This window comes from Eleutherodactylus coqui, chromosome 13 (genome assembly GCF_035609145.1).
Source record: "Eleutherodactylus coqui strain aEleCoq1 chromosome 13, aEleCoq1.hap1, whole genome shotgun sequence".
Taxonomy (NCBI): domain Eukaryota; kingdom Metazoa; phylum Chordata; class Amphibia; order Anura; family Eleutherodactylidae; genus Eleutherodactylus; species Eleutherodactylus coqui.
Genome location: NC_089849.1, coordinates 121,058,263 through 121,077,830, shown reverse-complemented (window position 1 = coordinate 121,077,830; position 19,568 = coordinate 121,058,263). Strand labels below are relative to the sequence as shown.

Below are 19,568 nucleotides of genomic sequence, written 5' to 3'. Positions count from 1 at the left end.
AGCGGATTCTGAAAAATTACCTCCACTTGTCTGACCTGCTCGGCAAGGTGCGCCGTGTCTGCGCACATTTCCACAAGTCCACCACGGATGCTGCCACCCTGAGGACCCTGCAACATCGGTTTCAGTTGCCAGAGCACCGACTGCTGTGCGACGTGCCCACACGCTGGAATTCTACACTGCATATGTTGGCCAGGCTGTACGAGCAGCGTAGAGCAATAGTGGAATACCAGCTGCAACATGGGCGCCGTAGTGGTAGTCAGCCTCCCAAATTTTTTACTGAGGAGTGGGCATGGATGGCAGATATCTGCCAGGTCCTCGGAAACTTTGAGGAGTCTACCCAGATGTTGAGCGGCGATGCGGCAATCATTAGCATTACCATCCCGCTGCTTTGCCTGCTAAGAAGTGCGCTGCTAAGCATAAAGGCAGATGCTTTGCGGTTGGAACAGGAGATGGGGGATGACAGTATGTCTCTTGATAGCCAGACCACCCTCATGTCTATATCTCAGTGCGTTTTGGAAGGGGAGGAGGGGGAGGGGGAAGAGACAGCTGGCCAAACTGCAGAGAGTACCCATGCTGCTTGCCACTCATTTGTTCAGCGTGTATGGGCTGTAGAGGAGGAGGATCCTGAAAGTCATCTTCCTAGTGAGGACAGCGATGTGTTGTGTACTGTGACCCTGGCACACATGGCTGACGTCATGTTAAGCTGCCTTTCCCGTGACCCTCGCATTAGACGCATTCTGGCCAACACAGATTACTGGGTGTACACCCTTCTCGACCCACGGTATAAGGAGAACCTTACCACTCTCATTCCCGAAGAGGAAAGGGCTACGAGAGTGATGCAATACCACAGGGCCTTGGTGGAAAAAGTGATGCTAAAGTTCCCATCTGACAGCGCTAGTGGCAGAAGACGCAGTTCCGAGGACCAAGTAGCAGGGGAGGCGCGGGGGATCAGGCAGCATGTCCGGTGCAGGCAAGGGAACACTCTCCAAGGCCTTTGCCAGCTTTATGGCTCCCCAGCAAGACTGTGTCACCACTCCCCAGTCAAGGCTGAGTCGGAGGGAGCACTGTAAAAAGATGGTGAGGGAGTATGTAGCCGATTGTTCCACCATCCTTCGTGATGCCTCTGCTCCATACAACTATTGGGTGTCAAAGCTGAACACTTGGCACGAAGTTGCGCTGTATGCCCTGGAGGTGCTGGCCTGCCCTGCCGCTAGCGTCTTGTCAGAGAGGGTGTTTTGTGCAGCTGGGGGAATCATCACGGATAAGCGTACCCGCCTGTCAACTGCCAGTGCCGACATGCTTACACTCATAAAGATGAACAAAGGCTGGACTTCCCCAGACTTCTCTTCTCCACTGGCAGAAAGAACCTAATGATTCTTTTCACTGCAATAGGAGAAAAATGTATCCTCTATCACCAGAAAAAAGGGGGAATTAGCGTTGTCAATCACTCTCGGATATTATTACTCCTCCTCCTCCTCCTCCTAAAACAGCATGTCATCACGCTAAACTGCCAATTTTTCTGCGGCCCAAAAGGCTGTGTTTAAAAGGTTTTTACAATTTTTTAAAGTTTCAAAAGTATTGATATTTTAACAGAAACCAATTTTTTTTACAGGGCTGCCTCCAGGCTCTGTTACAAATTAAGCAACAGCGAGCTGTATCTTTAAAAAATGTTTATGGGTTTCACCTGCCCTCGCGGTTGAGCAATTTTTCAGGGGTGCACTTGTACTCTTGGTACACCAATTTTTCTGACCCTTGCCCATACTGTTATCTAACTAATTTTTCCGGCCTTTGCCTACACTGTTGGTACACCAATGTTTCAGGGGTTCGCCTATACCTTTACTACAGAAATGTTACTGGGGTCCGCCTATACTCTTGATACACCAATGTTTTAGGGGTTTGCCTATACTTTTGCTACTGAAATGTTACTGGGGTCCGCCTACAGTCTTGCTACAGAAATGTTACTGGGGTCCGCCTATACTTTTACTGCAGAAATGTTACTGGGGTCGCCTATACTTTCAGTACACCAATGTTTCAGAGGTTCGCCTGCACTCTTGCTACAGAAATGTTACTGGGGTCCACCTATACTTTTACTACAGAAATATTACTGGGGTCTGCCTATACTTTTGCTACAGAAATGTTACTGGGGTCCGCCTATACTCTTGCTACAGAAATGTTACAGGGGTCTGCCTATACTGTGGGTGCACAAAGACTTCCCATCGTGGTGTTTTACCTATCTGGCACAAATACACTGACTGACTAGGGCAGAAATGTGGGCCGAGGTCCTTGGCAGGGTGAAACTCTGCCATGTTTGGGCACTCTGATTTCTTCCTGTGTAATACCATCTTTGTGTACTGACAGCATAGGCGAGCCCAAGGAACTCAAAGACTTTCCCTTGCAGTGTTGAGCTATCTGACACCTACACAGAATGAATAGTGTGTTGACACATGGATTTCCCATTGCTATGTAACTCGCGGCACCTTGGGTCACACAAGGTGGAGGCTGGGACTGAGCCTGACCCTGGGCCCGCTCACGTGCTTCCCACACAGAGTATTGCTGCATTGTGGAGATGTGTAGAAGTGCTGGCACCTGAGTCCCCTTTATGCCCACGTTTGCGCCTCCTGACAATTTTGTGAGGGAGGTGGCACGGGATTGGAATGATGATCGTACGTCAATTTATCATCCATTCTCAACAGCATTGTGGGCTATCAGGATTTTGTTATTTTTCCCTCCCTGTATTTCTACCCACAGGGAGTCTACATGTTCATCTCCTGGACCTACAACTTCTCATAGCTTCAGCATTAAGTACGATTTAACATACAGGCATACTCCTCCTCCTTTTTTGTTTCCACAGTCTTTTCTGAAGAGATTGTAACCCTGTAAATTCACCACCAATCGCACTTACCATCAAGCCATGTTTCCATTATTCCTACTATATCGTAATTTTTAAAGATGAGCGAGCACGCTCGTTTAAGGCTGATGCTCGATCGAGCATCGGTCTTGTCAAGTAACTACAAAAGTCCCACATACAAAAATGCTCAAGTCTCCCATTGTAGTCAACGGGGTTCGTTATTCGGGTAGAGCTCGCGAATTTTTCAAAAAGCTCGACTCAAATAACGCGGACCCAAGCATTTGGGTGCTCGCTCATCTCTAGTTTTGACATGAAAAAAAAAAAAATTTTACTCAACTTGCCTGGCTAGGGCTGATCGCCGGGCATGTCCCCTCCATCCGGCATCTTCTTCTGTGGCTTCTATAAGCAGTGCAGGAGCGGTCAAAATGACCGCTTCCTGCTCTGCTCCGTCCATCAGCCACTTCCGAGGTGAACAGACGGGCCACCCACAGCAAGCACGTCACAAACAGTGCTTGCTGTGGGCGGCCTGGCTAAACTCCGAGATTCTGCGCGTGCCATCCTGACTCCTGTCAGAGGACACCTCTCCACTGCGCATGCGCGCAATCCCGGAGGGGGGCGGCCCGTCCTTGGCTCGTCGGAGGAAGAAAACTGCCTGCTGGAAGATGACCCCGTGATGACAACAACAAGAGAACACAAGGTAAGTATTATGTTTTTATGCTTTAACAGCCGAAAATCGTGTGTCCATTAGGCAGACCAGGGAACAATGGCTGTTAAAGCATAAAAATATAATTCGTGTCAGAACCCCTTTAAGAAAACAATTTGTATTAAATACTTGTCTCAAAGTATAAAAATATACAAATTTAGTATCCCTATATCTTAATGTAAAGCAATGTCTTAATATTTGATAAATATCTGAAAAAAATTACAGATTTTCTTTTGCAACCCACAAAAACAAATGAAATTTAATACTAACGTGGTCCTCGAAAACAAGACCTCCTACAGCTACAACAAGAAAATAAAAGGATAAGGCAGAAATGAAAAAAACTATGTGGTCCTGAATGCCAAAAATTTGATAAAAAGCGCATATACCAAGATGCACAACCTCTCCCTGAATGTGCTGCCTAAAGAGAAGAGCTGATCACCCTGGGTCCTGCTTTCGGCCATCCAAGCAGTGCCCCTGCAGCAATGTAGTATTAGGCTGCCTGTCCACTGGCGTTGCAAAATCCCACGGCGGATCTCCGCTGAGGGAGCTGCCGCCCTGCCCGCGAGCAGGAGTTGGCAGACGAATCTCCGCAGTGAGCCTATCTGGAGAATCCCAGTAAGTCGCAGCATACTGCGATCTGCCGGCTGCTCGTGGACAGGGGGTCTGCGCTCTCAATAGCAATGCTATGGAGAGCGTTCCCTGCGGCAGGATTATCGCCGCGGGGAACGCAATGAAAATTCACCCATGGACGGGATCCTTTACAGAACGGCACTTCCCCTAGAAGATCACTTTGCAATGCAATTTTGAGTTGTCGACTCAAAGATGTTTCACTGTATATTTCTATATGCTAGTGAAGAGTTAACTGTTAGGACCATGAATCATTTGCATTGACTGCAATAGGACAGCCCCAATGACAATATAGCAGATGCATCCTAGGCCAATTTGGATGGTATGATATCAATGTGCAAATATTTCCTATTTCATGCTTTCGTTTAAGATGTTTCTCCCCATTTTATGAGTTGAGTGTTTCTCCCAACCTTTGTTGAAAAGTTGAATGAAGCTCTCAAGATACAAGTTTGTGGACCTTCATAAGGGTACATACAAAGAATGCACTAACAGACATTGTTGTAAAACAGTTTTACGGGTGTAAGGCTCACCCTCTTTCACCACTGGTGACAGCAGACCCTCCCTTTTCCCAGCAGTTGCTGCAAGTAGAAACATGGCCTTATAGGAAATTTTGTCCTGCTTGCTGCATTTTGTATATGTGGCAAATAAATGGTTAACAGTTTTAACAAAGAAAAAAGTGTCTACTCAGCGTGTGTAGTAAATATGGTTGACCTCTTCCCAAGTTAGAAATGTTAGCTATCTCTAAACTTAATGAGAGGCCAAGTCACCCTCATTTAAGGCTTACATAGTCGTAAAAGAAACATAACAGTCAACATTCTGAAGAAGTCATCTAGAAGCAATTGTATCAACTCTGAATGTTCTATATGGATGGAGATTTCATTAGTGGTTATGAGTTAGCTAAGGATCTGGTGGCATCTGAATGCATTCTAGTAACATTCCACTGACTTAAAGGGGTTGTCCCGCGGCAGCAAGTGGGTCTATACACTTCTGTATGGCCATATTAATGCACTTTGTAATGTACATTGTGCATTAATTATGAGCCATACAGAAGTTATCAAAAGTTATTCACTTACCTGTTCCGTTGCTGGCGTCCTCGTCTCCATGGTTGCCGTCTAATTTTCGCCGTCTAATGGCCAAATTAGACGCGCTTGCGCAGTCCGGGTCTTCTTATCTTCTCAATGGGGCTCCGTGTAGCTCTGTGTAGCTCCGCCCCGTCACGTGCCGATTCCAGCCAATCAGGAGGCTGGAATCGGCAATGGACCGCACAGAAGAGCTGCGGTCCACGGAGGGAGAAGATCCCGGCGGCCATCTTCAACCGGTAAGTAAGAAGTCACCAGAGCGCGGGGATTCAGGTAAGCGCTGTGCGGTGTTCTTTTTTAACCCCTGCATCGGGGTTGTCTCGCGCCGAACGGGGGGGGGGGGGGGGTTGGAAAAAAAAAAAACCCGTTTCGGCGCGGGACAATTAAGACTTATGCATATGGCAGGGGTATGTGCACGGAGACTCGGTGGAGGCAAAATGAGTTGCTTCACTCGAGGAGCCACCATATATCACGGTTTCAATATAGATGGCAAGCACCTCTTTGGACATTAATTCTCTTATGTATAATTCCCTAATCTACAGTTTGGAAGGAGGTGGCAGCAAGAGCACTTAAAGCCATTTGAATGGAGAGGAGATGCAATAGCAGACACAGTCGATAGACAAGTGTGATGCTGTTTCTAATCCTGTAGCTTCAGGACTAAACCATCGCTGCTCATAACACTGGATCATAGAGGTTCTTGAATTAGGAAAGGAGACTCATGGTATTGTCCCAATGTTAGAACAATGTTTACTATACTTAGACTTTTATGTGAAGATTTGCATCACCTTTGACTATGCCTTAGTTAATTGGCTCTTAAAAGAATGACAGACTTTACGTGGAAGAAGGTTCTCTTAAACATAATGATTCCTTAAAACAGAAGGGCTTAAGGAAAGTCAACCTGGTAAATTTCCATGAAGTCTCTTTAACACGAAGCTGATCTAGCTACAGCTGAATCACCACAATAAAATGAAGGTTTTATGGAGCGCTTTCACACCTATCATTTTTATAGATAGGTTATCTGATATAATCCTACTAAAAGGGTTCTTGAAGAGCTCTAAGGAGAAAGCCAATAAAGCAAGGTGCCATCCAGAAGGAAGATCACACTATATGGTATAGAAGACATGAGGCATAGTGGACAGGTACAATATATCCAAAGGGTTTGGTGTATATAGCAATATTATGAGCACATGCATATTCCCCATGAGAACATACAGATCATATAAAATTATGGCCGGGAGCTAGAGAAACAAAGAGGAGTGGATTTTAGAAACAAAGTTCTTAGCAGGTTTGAAGTCCTACCAGAGAAGTTTCAGTTTAGCTCCTTGATGCATTTTTTCAATCTCAAAATTAGGTAAAGATTTCTGAGAAATGGTATTTGCTAATGCTATATGCAAATTTACCATCTATTCAGATAGAAATAATCTTTATGAGGTAGGTTAAATTTAATCCATTAGAAACATGCCCTTTCACTTCTCTATGCCCTGGTGAGTGGCAAGGAATGTGGTTGAGTACCAGTTTTCTTTTCCAGCAAGTTTAAGGTTGTGTAATTTGATTCTAGGTGGTTCGTAGATCTCTACATGTGACCAGCGAGGATTGCTTGGTTTATTGGCATCAGATATGTGGATTCGAACTATTGCAGAATTTGCAGTAGAAGAATTGTATCCACCACCAAGTGTTTTAATGTTATACAGCACACTATGAATGTTACATAGAAACGGAACAAATGCTAGCATATATATATATTTTTTTAATCTTTTTATTACAGTTTTCTCATAATCGAGCCATAAACATATCGTCAACTCACATCACGGTACAAAAGGTTTGCGTAGTCAGGTTACATTTGTATCTTCAACACATAAATATACCTCCACTGGGAAAAAACAAGCCCCGAAGGGGGATTCAAAGGTTAGCCTAATTCAGATTAATGCCCTCAAGATATATTTGCTCATGCGTGCGTTTAAGCTCTATTATATACATAGGAGTGGTAGTGTAAATACAACATGTCTTGCATATTTGATATCCTTGAATAATTTTATCGTAATGGTAAACATTTGTGCATATAATATATTAACTTTAACTATCAACATCCAAATCAATCGTTCAATGAAATCAGTAAATAAAGGTGGAGATTAAGAGTATGGCTTTGTGTCTCTTCTTTAGTTTTCCTCTTGTTAATTTACTATACTTTACAACATATCAATATGTAATATTTCTATTTTCTTTGTAGCTTAATAATATTGCTTTAAGTTACTTTTAATCTTCCTAATCTATCCTCTCCTGCTTGAGGGCTCTTTCCCACGAGCGTAGGCGTTTTTGCGTGCGCCTGCTGGCCCCGGAAAAACACGTGAACAGACGCAAAAATCTAACATTTGTTCGCCCATTTAGTTCGCTGCCTCCCCTTCTCTTCCCCTCACCGGCTCACCTCCGCTCTCCTTCCCTCCAGCTGTTTGCAATGGGAGTGGGCGGGATGAGGGTGGAGCTAAGCACCCACCCCCTCCCTGACCCTTGTCTACAGCCAGCAATGGGAGGGGGTGGAGCAAGGCAGAGCTTATCTCCACTCCTGTCCTGCCCCCTCCCATTGCAAAAAGCCGGAGGGGAGGAGAGAGGAGGAGAGAAGGGAAGGGAGTTTAGTAGTCACACTGCTAAACTCCCTCTCACCTCCCTTCTCGGTCCGCTGTCGATGGCTCCCATAGTTCCAGGACTATCTTTCCAGCCCGGCGTAAAAGGGCCCGGTGCTATATTTGCGGGCCATGTGCTTTTACACCACGGGAATACGCTTGTGTGATCTGATGGATTGGAATTCAATATAGTTCACAGAGGCAGAAAGAATCCCAAATAGAATTTAATTAATTAGAATTGCCCTTCACAGTAAGGAATATTTAAAACATGTAAACTTTATTGAAATAATTTAAAAGTAGCGACACTAATGGGCAACAAACATAAAAGGCTTCCAAAATCCCACTGGATAGGAACGATGCGAGGAGTGTGGAAACACAGGAAACCACTTAGTGCTAATAAAGCTAATGGTCGTGTGTGTGTATTTACTCCAATGAAAAGGTACATAAACTATGTTTCTGGATTTACACAGTTAACCCACACTCATATCCTAATGGACGTGCAGAAGTGTCTTAAATGCCTCATAGAGACAACTTGCTGAAGACTCTAGAGGACGGCGTAATGACACATTGACACTCATGTAATATCTTTGCTAATGTGGATTACTGTGGAATCAGTAATGACCATAGAGTTTCCTTCTCGGAGCGCAGCTCTTAAAGGAGTTCTGCTCGATTTTGAATCACTTAGGTGTGTTTGATTCAAAAGAGAAAAAACATTTTTTTCCTTCGTAATGTTATCTCGACGCGTTTCTCCGCAAGATAGCAGCGGTTCATCAGGAGTACTTAGATTAAAAGGGAACTGATTCGCTAGAAGGTTAGCGCTTGCGCAGTCCGGGTCCTCTTATCTTCTCAATCTTCTCCGTGTAGCTCCGCCCCGTCACGTGCCGATTCCAGCCAATCAGGAGGCTGGAATCGGCAATGGACCGCACAGAAGAGCTGCGGTCCACGGAGGTAGAGGATCCCGGCGGCCATCTTCAGCAGGTAAGTATAGAAGTCACCGGAGCGCGGGGATTCAGGTAAGCGCTGTGCTGTTCTTTTTTTCAGTCCCTGCATCGGGGTTGTCTCGCGCCGAACAGGGGGGGGGTTGAAAAAAAAAAAAACCCGTTTCGGCGCGGGACAACCCCTTTAAGCCTGAGGTTGTATCAGTGCTAGAACACAAGGTAATAGCTAAAGAGAATTGATGGTAAGCTATTGTATTGTATACCGGCAAGCCACTCGCATCTCAGTGGTCTTCCCAGCTACGAGAGTTTCTGTGTTACATATCTATTCATCCTCTCTGAGGCCAGAGTCGCTACATATCAGTGTCACTAACTTAATAACCAGATAATCAGTGCTAGCTACGTACACAGCACTGTTTGACACAGTTTATGTAAGAGGCACTTTTCCTCATTTACACCGGTGACCTCATCGAACAACAATACAATAGCTTACCATCAATTCTCTTTAGCTATTACCTTGTGTTCTAGCACTGATACAACCTCAGGCTTAACACATATAGACTGATATATGATAGTAGCTCCTCTGTAATTAACAGACTGCTTATCCTGTTGCAAACAGTCCAGCTTAACCTTCTAGCGAATCAGTTCCTTTTAATCTAAGTACTCCTGATGAACCGCTGCTATCTTGCGGAGAAACGCGTTGAGCTAACATTACGAAGGAAAAAAAATGTTTTTTCTCTTTTGAATCAAACACACCTAAGTGATTCAAAATCGAGCAGAACTCCTTTAAGAGCTGCGCTCCGAGAAGGAAACTCTATGGTCATTACTGATTCCACAGTAATCCACATTAGCAAAGATATTACATGAGTGTCAATGTGTCATTACGCCGTCCTCTATAGTCTTCAGCAAGTTGTCTCTATGAGGCATTTAAGACACTTCTGCACGTCCATTAGGATATGAGTGTGGGTTAACTGTGTAAATCCAGAAACATAGTTTATGTACCTTTTCATTGGAGTAAATATACACACACGACCATTAGCTTTATTAGCACTAAGTGGTTTCCTGTGTTTCCACACTCCTCGCATCGTTCCTATCCAGTGGGATTTTGGAAGCCTTTTATGTTTGTTGCCCATTAGTGTCGCTACTTTTAAATTATTTCAATAAAGTTTACATGTTTTAAATATTCCTTACTGTGAAGGGGATTGGAATCCAATGCATCAGATGGTAGCGTATATCGGCTGGCCCTGAAAACGGCGGCCAATGTACGCTCATGTGAATAAGCCCTGAGTGTGATACCAAGATGTGTTACTAAATGAATGCATACATTCCATGATCTCATCTGGGTCCAGGAATCTTTCTATGAAAACTCGCAATTTCTCCCAGAATTTTGATGCTTGGGATTCTGCACTTTTTTCTGTCTCCAGTTTCTCCATTTTTAGAAGATGTTTTAGTTGATGTAATATATCTGGCATTACAGGGAATTAGGCTAACATATTTTTAAACAAAATTGTTATAGCTCGAAAGAGGGTTGGAAACAGATGAGGACTGTCAGCAAACCAACTGTCCATCTCTGTATTCTTCAACTATGAATACTTGACTGTTGGAGCATTCACCATTGTAATGTGTAGCACTGAATATCTATCAGTCCCATGTAACTTAAGGTATATATTTAGTACGGTGTTTCCATACTTTAGTCTTGTGGATGTTGTTCCCGCTGTTCTAATATGCACTTTATTTATAGGCTATTGGTGGAAGAATTTATATTGCATACTGTTATAATAATGATTGTACACTGTACTTTTAAAGTAACCCTCTGGGCCTGGAGAAACAAAGATGGCTGCACCACTTCTCTGACTACCGGATGCACATGGAGCAGAGTATGCATTGGTAGTCTAAGACACTACATGCTGATCTGACTGACAAGCACGGCTCTTGGGGGCAGCTCTGGCTAATCAAAGCAGGTGTAGTGTCTTAGACTAGTGATGCATACTAATGCACAGTCAGAGAAACTGGTGTGGTCATCTTTGTTCCTGCAGGCCCGGAGGGTCTCTTTAAGAGTGCATTCACATGAATGTATATCGGCTCAGTTTTCACGCCGAGCCGATATACGTCGTCCTCATTTGCAGGGGGGGGGGAGGATGGAAGAGCCAGGAGCAGGAACTGAGCTCCCGCCCACTCTCTGCCTCCTCTCCGCCCCTCTGCACTTTTTGCAATGAAAGGAGGTGGGGTGGGGGCGGGGCTAAGTTTCGCGAATTAGCCCCGCCCCCGTTCCACCCCTCCCCATTGCAAATAGTGCAGAGGGGCGGAGAGGAGGCAGAGAGGGGGCGGGAGCTCAGAGCACTACTCCCGGCTCTTCCAACCTTCTCCCCCTGCAGAGTGAGACCCCGTATATCGGCCGGCGTGAAAACCGAGCCGATATACGTTCGTGGGAATGCAGCCTTAGACAAGGGGCGAGCAAACTGGCTGGGTAATTGGTCACACATGCAGACATATTAGAATTGTGCCACATGGCCCCAATGACTAAGGGCATGTTATATAAGGAGGTTGCTTACAGTACCTCATGGCAGTAGTGGGTGCACCCACCAGGGACAAATAGAGCCCAAAATAGTGCTCCACTGCCCACAATAGGCTACAGTGAGCTATGACAAAAGCTCTGTGATTGTAGAATTGGGTCGGGAATGGTAACATCTCTCTAGGGATGATTTCAAGGAACGTTGCCATCCAATAGGTGGCGCTGCAGAGGTTTTGTTCTATCTTCCGTATTTTCATATTACCCAGAGCAACAGGTATGGTCTTATAAGTCTCCTCACTCACCTTCTTGGTGCTCTCCCTAAGGAGTGATGTTAACCCCTCCCGACTCACGTCACAGGCCTCTCACTATCCAAGCCAGGATCCTACTGCACACTGATGAGGAGCAAAAACTCTGAAACAGCTGTCTGTGTATGGATTCTGGCTTGGTTTTCAATTCCCGATCATTGCTCTACAGACCTGTATAGGGTCAAGCACTGACTTGAAGGAATGCTGCCATCCAGTAGGTGGCGCTGCAGAGGTATTGTTCCATCTTCATTGTTTGTAGAATTGGGCACACTATACTACTTGTGGAGGTGCCCTGGAATTTCGATGGTTGAGACTCCAAGGCTTCTTTAATACTAAGCGATAAACTTTTTACACAAGGGAATGATGACAGAGTTCACTTGTTCGCTCGTGCAACCTGTTAACACAGGCAGAAAAATCGTTTGCAATTTTGTTTACATATTGTTTAGTCGTTGACTATCACTATACTAATGCATGTGAACAACTAAATGATTGCTGTTCACACGCAGAGACATACAATTATTGTTATGCCTGTATATAATGATTGATGAATTAATTCTTGTTCGCCATTCAATCATTGGCCGTGTTTACACTGAACAGTTACCATACCATTCAAATTTGCGTAAGCCAAGTATTTTTTGAATGATGATGGGTTCCGTGTAAAAGAGCTCCAAATTACGTGAGAGAAACAGCTCAGGTGAGCCAAGCCCAGAGGGATTCATGGGAATGCTTGCCAACCTCTACAAGAGACCCCCAGTAAATGTGACCTGAGCTCTACTATCCAGGCAGTTCGCTACCCTGAAACAAGTGTGTGTAATGTGAGTTGTGCACTGAGACCTGCTCTTGTACGAAACCCACTGAAGACCAGAGGAAAAGCAAGTGCTGCTAATTGGGAACTGCCTGACACGCAGTACCAAAGTGCAAGCGCGTCTAGTGGAGACTTGTGGTTGCTACCAGCAACCACTGGTTTAAGTAGTGTTAGGTAACTGAAGTTCAGTTACCTAACGCTTTACATTCTGCTGCAGTGCACCCACTGGTTTAAGTAAACTGCTAATCCACTGCCTCTATAAAGATGTGTAGCTCTGTAAATAAGTATAACTATTAAGTGTGTTGCTCTCTTTGGGGAGAGTATAACTACCACACCTGTTACCCTATTGTGAGTAAACGCCAGTTTTGCTGTGTCCATGTCATTGTCTGTGCCATGTGGAGAGGGTCTGGGTCATGTGGAGAGGGTCTGGGTCATGTGGAGAGGGTCTGGGTCATGTGGAGAGGGTCTGGGTCATGTGGAGAGGGTCTGGGTCACACACTCTGTCCTAAACCTATGAAACAAGTGACGCCTTTACAATCTCCTAGCTGTAGACTCTAAACTAACAATACTTTGATGCATGCCCCTTGTGATTTCAGGATTGTCATTCGCCTTGCTGGCTGCAGTCCCTGTGGGTTATGGCCTGTATTCCTCATTTTTTCCCGTATTGATATATTTTTTTCTGGGGACGTCAAAACATCTTTCAATTGGTAAGTGCAAATATAGATTACATGTAATGCTTTCTTTAAATGGGCACTAATTAGAGATGAGCGAGCGTACTCTCTAGGGCAAACTACTCGAGCGAGTAGTGCCTTATGCGAGTACCTGCCCGCTCGTCTCAAACGATTCGGGTGCCGGCGGGGGAGAGTGGTGAGTTGCGGGAGTGAGCAGGGGGAGAGAGTGAGATTCCCCCCCCCCTCCCCCGTTCCTCCCCGCTTTCCCCCGCCGGCACCCGAATCTTTTGAGACGAGCGGGCAGGTACTCGCTCGAGTAGTTTGCCTTGGCGAGTACGCTCGCTCATCTCTAGCACTAATGTTTCGCACAACTTATGCTCATCTAGCAGCCCATATGTATGTTACGTCCGTGGGAGCAGTTTAGGTTTAAGCCACCACAGTGTCAGAAGCTGAGCTCAAATTGGCAAACAAAACTCTTGCATAATTACAAGCAACTTCCTCCGTAGATCTATTCTCCCTGTATGCAAACACCTCACTAAGGGCTCAGGCCCACAGCCGTGATGGGCGCCGCAAGCGGAATACCGCAGTGGAGGCCATCACAGCACCCCCCCAAAGAACCCATACTCGCCTCCGAATCCGCTGAGTAGCTCCCGCATGAGTCTATGGCATGTGTTTGGTACTGCAGCACATTTATTTGAATGGAGCTGAGCTGCAGTACCAGGCTCTGTCAATGGGCAGAAGTGGCGCTATTTTTGGAAGAAAGCAACCATGTTTTTCTAATCTGATACAACCCCTTTAATGTGGGACAAAACTGTTTTCTTAAAGCATTTCATCAGCACATGTGTCAAAGCTACTGGGCGATATAAAGAGTACCCATCAACACTCCTGACATGAGTATTTTAGTAAATGTGTGCATTCCCCATGAAATAACTTTGGGACCATCGTCTTCTCAAGGCCTTATTCAGACGAGCGCTGTTTTAGCGCTGATAACAGCGAGAAAATCTTGCAGCTATAGTGCTGAAAAGATGGCGTGAACGGGCTACTTCAAGCTATGTGATCACACGATCCGATTTGCAAGGCGCGTGCTTTCAGGGCTCCCATAGCCTAAGGACAGCACGCAGCAAAAATAGAACAGGTCCTATCTTTGCGCACAACTTAGGGCGCCCACCCACTGGCGTTTTTTTTTCACTGCGAAATTCGCAGGTTTTTTTTTTCTGCAGGGGGTCTATGGGACTTGTAATGTAAAAATCGCGATCGCGCAAAATCGCGATTTTGCGCGATCGCGATTTTAGCTTTGCATGTCCCATAGCCCAAAGACCCCTGCAGAAAAAAAAAACGCTGCGAATTTCGCAGTAAAAAAACGCTAGTGGGTGGGCACCCTTAGAGCCGACATGTGAGCTTGCACTCGCATGTCCTATCTTTGTTAGATGCGCTGATTCAGTGCGTCTAACAAGCGCTTAGGTGAGTGCACCTATAGGAACTCATTGGTTCCTATAGAAGCACTTTTTCAGGTGCCTCTCAAGCGCTAAAACAGCGCTCGCCTGAATGAGGCCTGAAACAGCATTGTGCAGTTCCTCTATTATTCCTCCCGGATTGTTATGAATAAATTGTCAACCGGGAGCTACCATTCCCCTTTTCAAAAGTGTCTCTACAAAGTCGTACTCTGGCAGCACTGATAGGACAGTATGAGTTCACAGTTACCAATTAATTTAGACATTTCTAGAAGTAAAAACAGAGGAGCAGCACAGTGCAGCGTTGTAAGAAGGTTTGCTCCAGAATGGTTATTTAAAGGGGTTGTCCAACAAAAAATATTGTTTATAGTTAAATGTATCCATAATTAGAAACTTTTTTAAAGAAGTGTAAATACAAAAATGTTTCTATCCCCAAATATTCCTGGACTGATGTTAGAATAACACAACCTACTGTTTCTTTTCTGAGTCCACTTCAGTAATTGTTCCACCAGCTCATCTTGCTTCTCTCTCTACTCCACTGAATATGTGAAGGGCCCCTGGTGGGTATTATTGTATCTTGACGCCACCAGAAGCTAGGGGCTGACCTGGGTTAGCAGGAGTTAACGCCCCCTGTCAAGCCCCTAGCTTCTGATTGGCAGACAGCATTGTGCAGATCCCCAGCTGCCGAGACTCTGTGATTGCCCCACTGGGTTCCACAATCTAGGGTCCCTGCTGCAGTGTCTGCTCTCCATTCTCGCTCCAGCACTGTCACCCCCATCCCCCGTCGGCAGCCAGCACTGAGAAGTGATGCCCTGCTATGTGAGGGTGTCACCTGTGAAGTGCCGTCTGGCACTACTGTCATTGAATGTCCGGGTGGCAGGCAGCATGTCCTCGTACCCTGCCGTGCTGGCTATGTACACCCCGCTGTCGTCCTCTGGATGATGTGTGTGGTGCTGGGCTGCCAAGTGGTCCACTGCTCACACTCACCCACACCAGCAGTGTGCAGCACAGTCTATCTATGTTGTCCACTCCCTCTCCCACTGTAACACTGGCTGCCAGAGCTTGTGTCACGGACTCCTTCGCTGGTTGCTCCAGTTCTAACGGCAGCAGTGTCAAGGTCCCCCTGCTGACAGTTCCATGCCCTCAGCTGTCAGTGAGGCCGGGGCCGCAGCTTTGCCTTCACCCCTCTCAGCTCCTGGCAGTCGCTCAGCTGCTGTCAGTGTGCTCGGCCGGCTCAAGGTAACAACAGTGAGTGGCAGAGGGGACATGGACAGGAGCCCATTAAGGCCGAGCGCCTAAGGAGGGGGATTGCCAGCAGCCGACCGGAGAGCGGCGGAGGGGACATTGACTGGAGCCCATTAAGCCCGAGCGAGCGCTGGAGGGCACATTTACAGGAGCAGGCTGCAGAGATGATGCCCACCCCTTGTTCTAGCCAGCCAACCCAGCTGGGGGCGTTGGTTGTGGGTGTGCATCTTTTCTCCATCCCCTAGTTCCAGTGGCGTCAAAATACAATAATACCCCCTGGTGTGGAGAGCGGCTGCTTCTGAAGCTCCAGCGCCTTCTCTGCTGTCAGAAAAGATAAGTAATCAGCTTAGGAACCATAAGGGCAAAAACACAAGGCCATATGCACAACTACACTCACCGCTACGGAGCGTAGTTGTGCATGAACAGGGTTTTAATTTTTTGTGTGCGCAAGTTTGAAAAAAACACCGATAAGATAGGTCCTGCCCCATCTTTCCTGCATGTAGTACTAAGGGACGAGAATCCTACTAATGAAAATGAAATAATTGAAATCAATGGTTTTGTTACATCCCATTATGTGGCCGTGATTATCTTGCTCATGTGAAGAAACCCTGAAATTCAGATCTCTGCAGGGTGGCTTTAGAGGACTGTATATTGGAAGGGTTTTGATGCCCGGCCAATAAACGGTGTCCCTCTCTGCAGGGGGAGAAGGCTGGAATAGTCAGAAGCGAAGCAGTGCACTGAGCTCCCGCCCCCTCTCTGCCCCTTGGCACTTTTTGCAATGGGAGTGGGCGGAACGGGGTGGAGCTAAGGACTTTGATACTTGTGTTTCCTCCTCTCCTAACTGACATGTTTGCATCTGCATCAAGCCTAGACAGATATGTCCTGTGATATGTTGTGTCGGGGGAAGGGGTGGTTACCATCCTTTTCCCTCTGCATTTCTGCATTCTCTATTCTACTGTTTGGTAGCCTCTTGGTATAAGACACAGTGATCCTGCTTAGTGGTGCACAATAGTTTACTCCCTCCTGTATGTCATTCATGCGTTGGTGTCAGGCCCGTAGGATAAGTCCTGTATGATGTGTGCCTGTTGGAGGAGGGGCTAACTTTTTTATGCCTAAGTGTTAAGATGCCCCTTTTTTAAAGGGGAGGTACTGTCAGGTTGTGTTGCTGGGATCTGTTGTTCAATATGGATTTCCAGCAGCACAGCTTCACAGGTGTGGGATATTTGAGCTGTCTGTCTGAGTGTGGATTTTTTTCGAGACAGCCATTCCCCACTAGTCTGCTGCACATGAATACCAGCTCCTCTGATTAGAGGATGCTGATCATTTTATTCATTCTGTCTTTGTCCCACTCAGAGCTTGGTGGTCTGCATGTGAAGTGTTTCACTCATCTTCCCTGAAGATGGTCTGGACACCTGTAGTCCCCATCTGCATCTTATGCAGACCCCTTCTCCCCTTCCCTTTGACAGGTGCAGCCTCCAGACATCTGATGTGTTGTGTGTTGTCAGGTGGGTGATGCTGGGCATGGTTCCCTTTATGTCAGTTCGGTGTTTGACTCTTTCCCCTTGGTGTAAGGACACTTGCACTAACTATGGTTTGATATCTGTATGTGCAACAAGCAGGAAGAAGCCTGCACTCTCAGAGTGGTTTATAAGGGGTGGCTTGGAGCCGCATTATGGTGGCGATGAGTGTAGTTTGCTCTGTACAATCTTGTACATAGGTGAAGGTATACAACAGAATCTGGAAGGGTGGTGAAGTTAGAAAGTCGTGATGCAGAGCTTGATTTAAGAGAACTTTGTGGAGAAATAAGAATATCACATGTAAACTGCAGGCACACCATTTACTATTTAACATGGCAATCTGAAAGAGTTTTTAACAATAGAATTTGCATCAACAGTTCAACTTTGATCCATGCATAGTTAAGCCCTGGTGATGCAGCACCTGAATTATGGGAAAGCTATAGAGAGACTGACAGAAACTGAAAACCCTTATCATCCATCTAACAGTAATTGCCAACCTGAAACATGAGCTAAAGTTCTCCAGTATTCACTCAGATGGTCTATGGAGGTTCTCTGCTGTTTGTGGCTTGTGGTGCTGGGGCTTCTTTGGCTGTTCAATGAAAGCATGGGAGGATAGGCATGGCTTGAAAGGGGTTTCAGGTCTTGAAGACGACCGCAGGCTTCCCTCAGAATAGTGGGTAAATGATCAGCTCAACAGGGGGTTGGAAAAAGGTTCAGTAGCTTCTCAAGCAACAGGACAGGGGAGAAAGCCAACAAACTGGCTGCAGACGTCCTTCCCCCTCCTTCTGCCTCTCTCTTTCTATTCACTCCTCCATTTTTCCCACCTCTCAGCCCTTTTATATTTTTCTGCTGCCATATAGCTCAAAGAAAAGGGAAAATCCACAGCTTCCTCGACTCAGGGGACTTGTTTCAGTTTAGCTCCGGTTAGCTCTGCCCCTTGACCAATCCGAGGGCACCTCTCTTCTCCTGGTCAGGTGGACCAATGGTAGTGGAAGATCCTTGCTGCATACAGAAAGTTCTTCACAGGTCCTCAACAATTGTAGTAATTGTGTATTGATTCAGCATCTGAGCCTCCTGGTAATCAGCATGTATGACGCAGTGTGGTTCCCACATCGGGCTGTCCATGTAAGGCACTGCTTGCAAGGGGCTCAGAAGGCAAATATCTGGAGGTGGTTAAGGTATACATCATACCGTGTGATACACAGCTATATAAGGTGAGTGGATGTGTAATTGCAGTGAGTCTACATACAAAACCCTTTTTCCTGCTTTTATTTTATAAGCATCAGGCTCCCACAGCGAGGATCCCTCCATATACCCAGTGGAGCGGAGAGAGGAGCAAGATGAGCAAGTGGAACTTTTACTGAGGTGGACACAGATTAAAGACAGCAGGTGGTGCTATTCTAAAATCAGCGCTGGAGTATCTGGGGATATAAACAGCAGGTGGCGCTATTTTAACATCAGTCCTAGATTATCTGGGCATATAAGGAGCAGGTGGTGCTATTTTAACATCAGTTCTGGAGTATCTAGGGATATTAACAGCAGGTCGCGCTATTCTAACATCAGTCCTGGAGTATCTGGGGACAGAAAAACATTAATACGTGTAAATATAGAAACTGTTTATAATTATGGGCTCTATTTAACTATTTGCAGTATCTTTCTTGGGACAACCCCTTTAATAAACAATACAAGTATTTGCTAAAATAGGCATGTCAAGAGAACCGACAGGTCCACTTCAAGAGCTATGTCCACCTTGACTATTATTTTTTATAGTCTTAATTCATCTAAGAAGAAAAATGAAGTAACTTTATATTTGGTCCTAATTCAAATTTTCCCATTATTTTTGTTTATAAACCTTACGTGCATTTCCATGGTAACGGTCAACAAAATGTGATTGTTCCCGTCAAGAGAAACTATGTAATCTATACCTTTTAATGGCTAACAAAAAATACATGATGTTAAAGCGAGCTTACGAACCAACATAGGGTTCTTCTTCAGGCTTAAATAAAATAGATCCGAAGGGGCATGCATATTTATACACACTTATGACATGCATACTTGTAACAAGGCACAGACACGGATGGGATTGGTTTGCACTTTAAGGAATTTAGGGCAGTCAGAATCCACTGCAAGAACCAAGCGTGGGGGCTGTTCACATTATGATTCTCCTGTACATTTAACATATACGTTAACTGTGCGTGAAGAAGCACATACAAACATACACCATTTTAATCATACCTGTCCGTTTTTCAAAT

At 45.6% G+C, this 19,568-nt stretch overlaps 1 protein-coding gene across 1 annotated transcript in view; it reads left to right on the top strand.

Annotated features, from left to right (window-relative positions):
* Positions 1-19,568, top strand: part of LOC136588079 (pendrin-like) — a 130,798-nt gene that overhangs the window by 21,779 nt on the left and 89,451 nt on the right. The window contains exon 3 of the mRNA XM_066587017.1: positions 13,029-13,139. Within this exon, the coding sequence (XP_066443114.1) occupies positions 13,029-13,139 (111 nt within the window). The remainder of the gene's footprint in view (positions 1-13,028; positions 13,140-19,568) is intronic.